Genomic DNA, 12,706 nt, shown 5'->3' with positions numbered 1-12,706 from the left:
AAAGCAGATTGAAAAATCAGTCTATTTTCAGAACAGAGCCAGGTCTCAGGCCCAGAGACCATCAAATGAAGTGGGGGAAGGGCCTGGCAGCATTGCGACAATGTGTGTGTAGTAAAGATTAAATCTCTTACATGATGTTGCATTAATAGTCTGAGTTAATACTGATCCCAGGCATCCAAAATGCCAACTTCTCTTAGAGTGGGAGCATAAGAAGGCCAGGTGATACGGATTCACAGGCCCAAGTTCATGTCACTGGATTAAACAGGTGAAGACACCTTAGGTTCTCTCCATGAGTGAGTAGGAAGGGGTATCTTTGGCAACTAATAGGTTTTCCCCCACCCGGAAACATGGTTGGGTCCTTGAAAGTCTTGGTGGTAGGTAAGGCCAAGAGGAACCTCTCAGAAAGCACTCCCCATCCAAGACAGTGAACAGAGATTGTGATGTCTGCAACATGTGGGGTTAGAGCCATACTCCAAGGCTTAAAGAGGTTAAGCCTAGCCCTTTTCATTTGCATGTCTGGTCCCCAGAAAGCAGATGGATTCTGGCAGATGAAAGCAAACAAGGAACTGAACCATTCATTAGCAAACAACCAGGAACTTAACCACACGGTTGCCCCAGTTGCGGCTCAGTGCTTAATGTGATGTGTTTGCTGGAAAGGTAAAGCCTCTGGAACTTGGGAAGCCCCTGACCTAGTGAATACATTCTGAGTTAGCATCAAGCAAAAGATTTTTTTTTAATGACCTCGTAACTGGACATTCTTGTCTGTCGTCTTCTGGCTGGTAACTCCTGCCCTCTGGAGACTGATCACCTTGCCAAATCCACTGTATTGATGATATGCTCATTGGTCTCGGTGAGGAGGAAGGAGTGAGTACTTGGAATGACTTAGAAAGACACCTGTGTGCTAGCGGGTGGAAGAGTTCAGGGCTCTGCTGTGTCAAGGACATTTTTAGGGTCTAGTATAATAGTCCTGGGCAGCAACTGGCAAACTAGGGCCCATGGGCCAAATCTGGACCTGTTTTGTAAATAGTTGTTTTACTGGTACACAGCCATCTGCATTCATTTATTTTGTATAGGCTGCTCTTGTGTTACTCTGCCAAGAGAGTAGTTTCATCAGACCATGTGGCCCACAAAGCCTAGCAGATTTTACTCTGAGCCTTTATAGTAAATTATTTGCTGACTCCAGGCCTTGGGCAAAACGGACATTTCCTCCAATGGAAAAGTAAAGACACTGCCTCACCAAGAAGCATAGTTTTTGGCAGGACCTTTTGGATTTTGAAGAAATCCTACTTGAAAACAATGCTGCTACCCAACTACCAGGTGACTAGCAGGCTGCAGGGACAGCCTTTGCCCTGCTGCAAAGGACAGAGCAGGCGTCACCATCCAGGAGTCACTGTTCTAGATGGTTTTGTGTGCTACCTCTGATGTCTCACTACATGGTGACTGCTCAGCCACCTGCGTGATGGGAATGAACACTTCCTCTGTAGCAGGGAGCCGTTTACCATTCAAAAAGCTACTGGAGCTACTGTGCTCCCCCTGCACTAATATCCCCCTCTTGCTGAGTGTTGGCAGACGCATCAAATCCTGAGGCTCTTTTAATGGTTTTGTTTTTAGACTTTGTGTAAAAATTCTTGGACATATTTTGTTACACTTATTTCTAGGTATTTTATTATATTTTAAATGGTGCCTTTTTCTTTTGCTGAAAGTTTTGTTCCTGGGTTTAGAAATAGCAGGATTAAAAATATATATATATATATTTTTTTTTTAATGTTTACTTTTGTGGTCTTGCTAAAATCACTTAATGCTGATTTAAATGTAGGTTCTTTGGATATTCTCCTTTTCTTTATTTGGTTGTGAAGGGTCTTAGTTGCAGCATGTGGGATCTAGTTCTCTGACCAGGAATCCAGCCCAGGCCCTTGCATTGTTAGTACGGAGTCTTTGCCACTGGATCACTACAGAGGTCCTGATTCTTTGAATTTTCTATGTACAAAGTCCTGCCATTTACAAATAATGGCAGTTTGATTAATTTCTTTCTAATCCTTAGGTACTTTTTTTCTTTTCTTAGCCTTGTTGCTTACTTAGGTATGTTCATTTTTCATCATTAGAAAACATGGTGATGAACAAAGTTGGGGTCAGGGGGCATCTTACTCCCAATTTCAGAGAAAGCTTTCAATAATATTTCTCTATTAAAAGATTGATTTTTGTTGTTGGATACTCTTTATTAGAATTTGCAGTTACTTCAGGTTTAGTATCAATTTATTCTTTAATCACTGGTAAATTGGATTTTAATACTCTTTCCTTATATGTCTATTCCTTTTATCTATCTTCCAATCATTCTCTTCAGCTAAGTCTAATTGGCTGTTAAACATCAGTTACTGTGAGTTGTAAAGTTTCCATGTAACTTTTTTACATAATGTAGAAAAATTAATTTTTTCACAGTTTCGGTGGTGAGAAGTAGGAATTAAGGCGTTGGCGAAGCCCTTCTCACTCTGAGGAAGAATCCTTGCCTCTTCCAGCCTAGGTGACTGCTGGCAGTCCTTGGTGTTCCTTGGCTTCTTTGTTCTTCCCTCTCTCCGTGTCCAAATTTTCCTCAAACTCATGTCTGTCGCATCGATGATGCCATCTAACTATCTCATCCTCTGTCATTCCCATCTCCTGCCTTCAATCTTTCCCAGCATCAGTCTTTTCCAGTGACTCAGTTCTTTGCATCAGGTGGCCAAAGTATTGGAGCTTCAGCTGAAGGGGTTTTCTGTAAGATAATACTCCTTTGATGGCTGGGTTGAGACTTGAGTGATAAATCCCTTTATAGGATCTGGCAGAGGATCTAACCATTGGCCAACCAAGATAATGGGATCATGCTCCCTCATGTTAGCTGTTAGCCCTCACTTCTTACCCTGAGCTTTATAGTATTTACATGTAGCTCAGATTGTAAAGAATCTTCCTGCAATGGAAGAGACAGGTTCAGTCCCTGGATTGGGAAGATCCCCTAGAGAAGGGAATAGCAACCCACTCCAGTATTCGTACCTGGAAAATTCCATGGGCAGAGGAGCCTATTGGGCTACAGTCCATGGAGTTGCAGATTCAGACACAATTGAAGGACTAACACACACAGAAATTGAGGTTAAAAGACTGCTACCTTCTGTGGAACAGAAATACCAGTGTTTTCAAATGACTAGTCTTAGAATAAACCATATTAATTCTCTTTAAGTTAGTAGGCCCTCCCTTATTTTAAGAGGACTGCCTGGGACTACTCAGCAATACAAAGTAATGACCTACTGGTTCATGCAACAACCTGGAGCTCCAGAGAATTATAGAATACTGTCATATATCAGAACATATCCTTTATTATTTCTGAGTGCTGAGTAAGAAATTGGTTTCTCTTCTGAGCTATCTCTGTACTATTCAGTTTTCTGGATAATCATGAAAAATGCTTGCAATCAGAAAATCAGATTGTTTAAAAGTGTGTGTGTGTATATGTATAATATATATATTCCCCCAGCAGGTACAGAACCTGGATTCTCTATCAGATAGTGAATACCAGAAAGGCAGTGTAACCTAGTCCTTCAGAAACGGCTCAGTGAGTAAGATGACCTGTGAGAACCTTGGTCTCCTCTTAAGCACAGAGGGCGTAATATGAAATCCCCATCATATAGGTTGTTAGGAAGTGTTTATAACAGTGCCCATAATGACCCAAGTGTTCAGTTAAGTGGAAATTACCCTTTGCTTTCTCTGGTTCTTTCCTGGGCAGCCCTCATCTAGGAGATGACAAAAGGCAGGAATGGTGACATAAACCCAGCCTCCTCCCAATCCCCAACCCCTTGTTGCCTCGGTGGGTGGGTGGGCGGGGGGTGGGGTTGGGGGGGTTGTGTGGAACGGGCTTGAGGGAGAGGTCTCTAAGGCACAGCGAGTAATTCCACACAGTGAAGCCTGGGCAGGGAGGGACTCCTCTCGTCCTATGACTGACTGACCTTCGCCACTTCCTACTCCCTCCTTCCTACTGGGAGGGAAAAAGGAGAGCTAGCTTCTCTTGGCAATCAGCACCAGGCGCCAGCCACACCAGGCTAATATCAACTCTATCCTGCATGGCCCTCTCCCCCAACCTTCCAATCGCAGTCAGTGACTTTTACCACCCACTATCAACCCAGGCTCCCAGATGTTCTCCATGAACCCTGTGCCTCAGCCTTGGACAGGTAGAATCAACCTAAACCACCAGGTGGGACCCTGTAATTGGTCAAAGCCAGGTTCACTGACTCGGCCATGAGGGAGCTGCACAGCAAGGGTGTATGGGGATATAGTGCCTTTCAGTGGATTATGGGGCGTGAGAAAAACTGGAGTTTGTTTAGGTGAAATTAGGCTGTTTGGCTGGGTGAAAGCAGATTAAAACTGTGTAACTGGCCTCCACCGCGAATCGGAGCTGGGGAATCAAAACGTTAAGATGGTAGTGGAACACTGCGTCCAGAAACGCCTCTTCCGGAGCTGGGCGCCCCGGTGGCAATCGAGGTTGAATCTCTTGCCAGAGTGACTCAGGTTCCCCTGGCAGCGATGGGCTTTCCTTCATAATGACTGAATTTCAGACAGAAGAACACCTCACCCCTTGCGATGGTAGAGACCTAATTTTCTCAGAGAACGGTTGCCGGTCACCCAGAAGAGGGCGTTCTGACAATACTGCGTCCGCGTCTGCCACTCTAGCCCCATGTGAGGCCACAGACTCGCTTTTTTTTATTTTTAGGCGGAGCTAATTTTACTCTCCAATGCAGTTATTCACATCAGCAGCCTCCCGCGTTCAGGGAGCAGCCCCCTCCCCAAGACGGAAAGGCGGGGCCGGAAACCGCCTTTGGGCAGATGATGCTGCGTGTTGCGTCAGGGCTGCGCCCTCCCCTGGGCGCGCCTGTTCCCTGCCTTCTTCCTGGTCTCGCTCCCTGCGCAGCTGCCGGTCTCTTATAATTCCTACTCAGGATTTGGCGGGGGTTCTCGTCTATGTACCAGTCACGGTGACTTTCCTCTGGTCCTCAAAAAAGCAAAAGGCCAAAGTTCCTTCTACCAGGAAAGATGTTTGCGCGACTGGCCCCTCTCCACTTTGACCTTTGAGGATACATCTCAGATGTCATGTCACTTCATGACCATATCACCCATCGCTAACCAGGCACTCGCGCCGCTGCAGCACACTCATTTTACTTTTTTCATGATACCTATCCGACTCCTAATGCTGGGGCCTTAACACCTAAGAGGATCTTGTCTGGGTGGGTGATGAGCTTGGCATAGCCGTCCACGCCCATAGCACTCTGCTAGGGCTCCCCTACTCACCTTGGACAGTGAATGGCTCCAATTTCAGCCAGGTATTCCGAGTTCCACTCAGGTTCTTGGAGTAATGGCTGTAGCTCTGGGCCAGCCTTCGAACCATCCCCTCACCCTGCTTATGTATCCTGATCAAGGGCCCTAAACAGATCTATGACCCTCATTTTTAGACCTCACGACCTGGGAGGGCTGAAGACCAGAAGGCAGGCTCCTCAGCCTCTAGAATCTCTTGTGCTGGCCTCCTAACCCCAGCCCACAGGTCTTGGACACAGTATACTTTCCAGAGGATCTGGTACCAACACCCTGGAAATGGATGGAAGGTTTGGAGCAGGACACCAGTAGAGGTGGGGCTTCCCAGGTGGTTCAGTGCCTGCCAAAGCAAGAGCCACAAGAGACTTGGGCTGGATCACCGGGTTGGCAAGATCCCCACGAGGAGGAAATGGTAACCCACTCCAGATATTCTTGCCCAAAAAATCCCTTGGACAGAGGAGCCTGGCGGGCTACAGTCCACTTCAGACACAATAGCATATGCTCCACGCCGCCAGTAGAGGTGGCTTGAAGCAACATTAAGGCAGGTGGCTGCCCCATCAGCCCAGATTCAGACCCAAGTTGTGAGCCACTGCCTGGCAGGGACAGGGCAGACCACTGCTGCCCTGACCTGTCTCCACCCCAGGGTCTCTGCCAGGAGCAGGGGCTGGGCAGGGTAGGCCTCAGCTCCTTCCACCTTAGGGTATGGAGGTCGGCAAGAGGGGTGAGGCTCCAGACAAACAGGCTGCCAAGTGGAAGAGCCATTTCCACAGACCTATGCCATGCATGCTAGGGCCTCTCGATGAGGTATTCCAGGAATGGACTTAGGACGTCCTGAGACCCAGAGTGGCATGTATGGTTTTGGGTTCTGAAATGCACTCTGCAGGGCTTCTTGGGATGTTGCTCATAGTAGGGTCTCACAGGACATTACCTGGAGTAAGAGGAAGGGTTCATGGGTTGCTCTAAAGGTTACAATAGTTTTACTGGGCTGAGTCCGTGAAGGAAGAACTGCATCTCCTGGATTGTGTGAACACTCACTGGGTGAGCTGGGGTCTTAGCAGAGGGCAAACCACTGGGGATCATTCTGGCTTACAGGAAGTCATGGGGATCTGGGTCACAGGGACTTCTAAAGTCTTCAGGAAAGGTGTGGAAATTGTAATGTTCTTTGATATAATGTTGAGGTGTCTTGTGTGGTGCATGGATGAGGCAGGAGATCAATTATCAATTATCAGGAGGTCCTCAAAGGGAGGGGGGTGCTGGAAATGGGCTTCAGGACAAACATGCAGCCACAAGGTGCATCAGCATGGATGCATCCATGCATGGATGCATGGGACATCCCCCACCCCACCCCGGCTGAGGGGCCTGGACTTTCCTGAGCAAAATTTTATCGTCTCGTCCCAAACTACCCATCCCCAACCAGACCCACAGAAGGTCATAAGTCCATCAGAGGGGGAGATAAATTTAATTTAGAAATAATCTCTGGATAGCCTTTTGATCAGAAGAGAGCCTCAGGGCCCACCAACAGAGAGAAAAGCCATCCTGAGGGGGTAAGGGCCCCACGGGGAAGGGGACAACATGGGAGCCAGTGCAGGGAGGGTCATGAAACCAATCCTGTGCTCAGCAGGTACTGGCAGAGCCTGTGGAGAGAATGTGGGGTCAGGTCCTCACAAACTCCATATACACATCCTCAGCCTCAGGCATCCCCAAGGCTGACTGGTTCAGGACAGTCCTGCCTTACACACAGCACAACATGTATTAATCCTCAAATTATATGGCTCTACTGCCTGAGTGCCAGGAAGGCTCTCAAGTCCATCTCACCTGGAGTGAGCAGTGGAACAGCTTTCTCAGGTAAGGAGCTGCGAAAGGAACATACCAGATTAGCATCCTCGAACTTTCTGTCCTTTTCCCCCACCAAGATTCCTGGTACCAATTTAAACAATACAAAGGGTCAGAGGTTTCTCTGACAGAGGCCCCCTCAGGGTTGATTATCTGTGAATAACAAATTCTACTGCAAACCCAGGGACAGCCAGGACTCTGTCCTCCTTTTCCAAATTGTAGGACATTATGCCCCAATTGCTCTGCTCAGCTCAAAGGACACACAATAGGAGTCTCACCCGTGCTTCTGCTTGTTCTTGCATTTGCATTTGCCACCTGTGAAGGAAGACACAGCCAGTGCAAAGAGCCCGGAAAGCCTGGGCCACCCTCCTCCCACCCGCTCCCCACCTCCACCCGACCCTGCTAGTCCCACTGCTCACTCAGGGCGAACAAGAGTCCAGCGATGCACATGAGGCCCGCACAGATCATCCCACCCAGCTGCAGGCCTTCCCAGTCTAAAGGAATGGAGAGTGGGCTAGCATCAGCCTGGCTCCACCCCACTCATTCAACAGATAGTTATGCTCACCTGCTTATACAGACGCACTTACATTACAGGCAACAAGCAGGACAAACTCATAAATACATCATGTCATATCTGATGGGAACAAGTACTAGGAAGAAAAATCAAGCAGAAATGCACAGAAAAAGAAGAGGCTTTGAAGAATGATCAAGGAAGGCTTTGCTGAAAGGTGACATTTGAGCTGAGACCCAGGGAAGATGAGGGTGTGTGGGGGACAGTGGCAGGCAGAAGGAGAGGACACCTCCTTGCAGGGGTTGTAGGGCAGCAAGGAGCTGGTCCTGTGGAAGGCAAGAGAAGAGAGAGTGAATGGAAGAAAGGAGATCAGCCAGCTGCCTCCAGCCACTTTCCCAGGAGTCTTCCTAAACATTCTGCAGGCCCCTTACCTCCTTGCTGGAGGGAAGTTCTCCCAAAGATGATGTTACATGTTGGCCTGTCGTTCTTCTGATCCACCATGCTGATTCTTTAATTCCCAGTCTCATCCTCATTCTGCTTCTCCTTGCCCACTCCCTCAAGCCCCCGTCTGTCTACACTGGGCTCCACATCACCCCTTACCAACTCTAGCAAAGGGGTCTAGCATAGGCAAGGGTAGGGGTCAGGGGCAAGGGATATCAGCTCTTACCATAGTAGAAGGGATTGTCTTTATCTGCAGGAAAGGAAGAAAAAAAAAATAACAACCAGAACCAGAAGGCAAGATGTGGGGTCTTAGAGAGAGAACTTGGGGGCAGGGCCAGCAGAGCAGTTTAGGGCCTCACTCACCAATCACGTCATTGGCTTCCAAGACAGGCAGTCCTGGGTGAGAGAAGCAGAGGGACTGTGTGTTAATTCATGATACTGGTCTCAAAATGAATCAGCAGGCAGGACACCAGCCCAGAGGCAAAAGATCAACCAGCCTTGCTTGGGGCACCAGAGTGGGGGGTGGAGGGGGACCCTGAGGTCACTGGTTCCCCTCCTCATACCTTCCCCAACCCAAACAGACGTAGGATTTTGTCTCCTATTTTCTGGCCTTTGTGCCCCGCTCCCCATCCCAGCCCTTCCTGCTATTTCTCAGGCTTCTTGTTATTCTTTCTTATATTCAAAATGGGATGATGTGTTGGTATCTTTACCCTCCTGAAAAGCTTCCTACCTAGATCCTGGCTAATGGTCTGCTTCCTAAAGAAGTTGGGAACACTGGTCTCTTCTTGCTAACAGGTGATTACAGTTTCCCAAAGTTCCATGATTCAGGATAATGTTGGGAACGTCTACCTTACTGTAATCAGGTTGGCCAAAAGGTTCGTTCAGGTTCTAAGATCTACGGAAAACCTGAACAAACCTTTTGGCCAACTCAATACTTCCTTTATGTTTATCTTTAAGTTAGCAGTCTAAATGAAAACCCATTTATTCAACATCAGGCGCCCTTTATGAGATGCTGTCCTGGTTTTCGCAGCCTTGGTAGGTGAGTGAGTGGCAGCACGGTCGCCTCTGGGAGGACTCACCGGCCAACAGGAGGAGAAGGGCCCAGGTCACTCCCTCCATGACACAGCGGCACGCAGGACTGCAGGTCTGCAGGAGAAGAGGGCAGGCTGGGGTCAGACAGTCCCGACCAGCTCCATGCTCACAGAGGCCAGTGGCACAAATCTCAAGGCTGCTTGTGGGGTAGACATGAGAAAGTTACTAATTTCTGTGTCTTTTCTAGAGTTAATAATAGTAGTACCTCTAATACTTACAGCGATGCCTGCACATATTGGGTTGCCCAAGAAATTTGTTCAGGTTTTTCTGTATCATCTGATGGAAAAACTCGAACAAACTTTCTGGCCAACCCAATAGTAAGCGCCATATGAGGTTTTGTTAAAATCTGGTAATCAGATGCCTGACACCTTCAGGAGGAGGGCTACTGCTCTAACTCAGGCTTTAGTGCCTGCCTTCCTGACCCCCAGCTCAAAGGACTTGAGGTATTGTTTCCAAAGATCTGGGCCTGGGGCACTACCAGGCTGAAGTCCAAGACAGCCTCCAGCTAGGGCATGCCCAGACTTCCCAGGGAGAGCAGTGGTAAAGAACCCTCCTGCCAATGCAGAAGATGTGGATTTGATCCCTTGGTTGGGAAGATCTCCTGGAGAAGGCAATGGCAATCCACTCCAGTATTCTTGCCTGAGAAATCCCATGGACAGAGGAACCTGGGAAGCTACAGTCCATGTGGTCGCAAAGAGTCAGACACGACTGAGTGCGCACACACAGGGCAAGCCCAGAACTCCTCTGAGTGAGCAGTGGGACAGGGGAAGCGGAAGAGTTGGGGCCAGATGCTGGGTGCAGGCAAATGCCTCCCACCCCAGCCCCGGCCAAGGACCATGCTCCAGGTAGCCTCGAATTCCACTCTCAGAGTACAGACTGCTGTTAGCAGAAAAGTGCCTGGTGGCTGGGACATGGCCCATTCTTTCTCCTTAGGTTGGGAACTATTTCTGTCTTCATTTATTAGTCCCTAGGGTGGCTGTGTCCTTGAGATAAGACGCTCCCAGCTTTCTGCCTATTATTAGCCTCAGGCAGGCATAGGGATTGTCAGTGTTCCAAATTGCAACCCCAGTTATTACGTATTGGACCCAGCTAGCCGGAGAATTCCTCTCTCAGCACTTAATAGCTGTGTGACTCAGCTAGGTTACTTAACCTGTCTGTGCTTCAGTGCCCTGTAAAAATGAGGATAATTATAAGAACAACCTCCTAAGCTTGTGTTTGAATTGAATGAGTTACTATATGTTGAGCCTAAGAATACTGCCAAGCACATAATAAGTACTGAAACATGTTAGAGTAAGTAAATGCACAAGTACATGGATCCTCTTGCAGTAGGAAGTCAGAACTATTAAGCTGCTCCTTCAGAACATGGGGGTCTTTTGGCTTTGAGCAATTTGTAAACCCGGCCCTCCATTGGCCTCTGTTTCTCCCTGCCCCTTCTATCACCCTGGAACTCCTGGATCATGAGGGGCGCAACTCCCCATTATTCTTTAGCCAAAGACTGCTTCCTGTTTCCTCCAGCCCCCAATCCACCTTCCGCATGATGGTGCTCACAGGGCAGGCAGCTTCCAGTCCTCCAAACCCCTAAACACATCTGTTACTGGGAATACTTAGGCAGGTACCATACCCTTCCTCAGACTGGTACCCCAGACCACCCCTCCACCTCCACCCCTCTGCCTAGGAGTCCTGAAGTCCTAGCAGAAACCTGCTCACCTGAGAGGCTTCTCCTGAGCTCACCCGAGAGCCGGCTGGGTGCAGAGAGCTGGTTTGAGGAGGCTTCTAGGGCTGCGTCCAGCCCAGGTGGGTTCCGGTTTTTTAAGCCCGCGGCCCCGCCTGCCCAGGGCAACAATACTATCAGGCAGAAGGAACTGGTCAGATTCCTTGAGAATCTGGAAGGATTCCTGCAGCTCCCTCTCCCCAGTGTGCTCTTAAAGGAGACTGCCACACCCGGCAGACAGTGGAGTGAGAGACCCAGGCCCGCTCAGAGTCTAAGGCAATGGTGCCCAGACCCTTCTCATGAGGAGAAGGTGGGCTTTCTGCTTCTTTAGCTCACCTGGACCCTAAAAGAGAGGTCCAGAAAGGTGCTGGAGGGAACCAGGATGTTTCTGGGTACTTATACCAAAAGTAGGGGTTCCAGGACTTCTGTAGGGGAGTGTCCCAGAAACATGGTGTCAACGAGAGTCAGGGTCTGGCCTTGAGGCTCCATTTGCTCAGTGGTCTCATTGCTTTTCCTTGGACTGGTTTCATCGAGGCGAAGAAATGGGGCTGATGGGCACCCCTTAAGATGGCCCACCCTCTGACCAGCCCTGAGAACCACTTAGCTGCGGGTGGAGGTGGGCAGGTCCTCAGTTCCTGCCTACTGCCTGGGGGCAGGGGTGTAAGATAGAGTGGTGGGGCCAGGTGGGGGGCAGGAGGAGGACAACCAGCCCCAAGATGAGGAGTGGGCCACCTCCCTCTGTGGACCCTATGCCTGGCCAAATTCTCTTCCTGTCCCTCACCCACCACGTGCCTTCTACCTGTGCTCTTGACCTTGGATGACTCCAGGCCTGTCTATTATCCTGTCCCCCCTCCCTAATTCCTCTCTCTTCACCCTCTTCTCCAATGCATGGTGACCAACTGAAACAGGACTGTTGCCTCCCTATTCCCTCCCAATGCCCAGTCATGGATACTGATAGATTTTGATTGAATTGTTGAGTCATTGAGGACAGGAAGCCATCAGTGGATCACAGTGCTAAGGGTCAGAGGGCAGGACAGAGCCCTGAAAGACAGGGGTGGGAAGGATTCAGAGAGGACCTTCCTAGTGCAAACATGTGGCACCTCCTCATGAAAACCTTCCATGGTGCTTCCTATTCTTGATTCAGTTTGTACAGAGTTTAAATTAGGGCCTCTGGGGCCAGAGCTGGCCCCAGCTTGCCAGTAGCTCACTGAGTGATCTCAATCAGCTCCTTCATTCCAAGCCTCAGTTCCCTCTCCTCTAAACTGCAGAAACAACAGGACTTACCTGAGGTTTGGGGTGGAGGTGTTGCAGGGGCAAGGGGCTGACCCATGGCTGGTCCTCAATTTGTGGAATGAATGCCTCCCAGGACCCATGTAAGGAGAATCTGTGAAACTAAAGATTCAGAAAAATCATTAATAGCGCATGCCTTGAATTCAACCCCAGGCTCTGTTAGTTACTTGCTATATGCACTTGAAAAACTCACCTCTTCCAGCCTGTTTGCTCACCCATGAAGTGGGAACTATGACTGAGCTGACTCTGAGTATGTGCTGTGATGATGACATCTGATTATGCTGCTCAGTTCACAGGAGCTATTTGTGTAGCTGGGAATGGCCCTTGTATACACACAGTGAGCCCTGCAGCATGAGAGAAACTGTGGTCCAGAGAAGATAAAAGTCTTGCTCAAGGTCACACTGCATGCCATGGTAGCAGAGGGGAAACTCAGCTCAAGTTTTCCCACTCCACATGTGAGAAATAAACAGCAAGAAAGCAAGCATTTGTAGGAAGAGGACTGTTTA

At 48.9% G+C, this 12,706-nt stretch overlaps 1 protein-coding gene across 3 annotated transcripts; it reads right to left on the bottom strand.

The window, feature by feature from the left end:
• Positions 1–6,765: 6,765 nt before the first annotated feature.
• On the bottom strand, positions 6,766–12,437 carry FXYD4 (FXYD domain containing ion transport regulator 4). Of its 3 annotated transcripts, XM_044942090.2 has the most exons (9): positions 12,394–12,437; positions 12,195–12,302; positions 9,187–9,253; positions 8,471–8,503; positions 8,334–8,357; positions 7,575–7,649; positions 7,434–7,470; positions 7,138–7,175; positions 6,766–6,956 (listed from the first exon to the last, which is right to left on the bottom strand). In XM_044942090.2, exons 3-9 carry the CDS (start codon positions 9,224–9,226, stop codon positions 6,937–6,939), a joined length of 267 nt encoding a protein of 88 aa, XP_044798025.2. In that variant the 5' UTR covers positions 9,227–9,253; positions 12,195–12,302; positions 12,394–12,437; the 3' UTR covers positions 6,766–6,936. The 3 variants fall into 3 exon arrangements, with proteins under 3 accessions (XP_044798025.2, XP_025140364.2, XP_025140363.2); XM_025284579.3 differs by lacking the exons at positions 12,195–12,302; positions 12,394–12,437 and adding an exon at positions 10,907–11,032 and having other exon boundaries at positions 9,187–9,335; XM_025284578.3 differs by lacking the exons at positions 12,195–12,302; positions 12,394–12,437 and adding an exon at positions 10,907–11,026.
• Positions 12,438–12,706: the final 269 nt, after the last annotated feature.

Source organism: Bubalus bubalis, chromosome 4 (assembly GCF_019923935.1).
Source record: "Bubalus bubalis isolate 160015118507 breed Murrah chromosome 4, NDDB_SH_1, whole genome shotgun sequence".
NCBI classification, from domain to species: Eukaryota; Metazoa; Chordata; class Mammalia; order Artiodactyla; family Bovidae; genus Bubalus; species Bubalus bubalis.
Note: the sequence above shows the minus strand (reverse complement) of the source record. Positions and strands in the feature narration are given on the sequence as shown.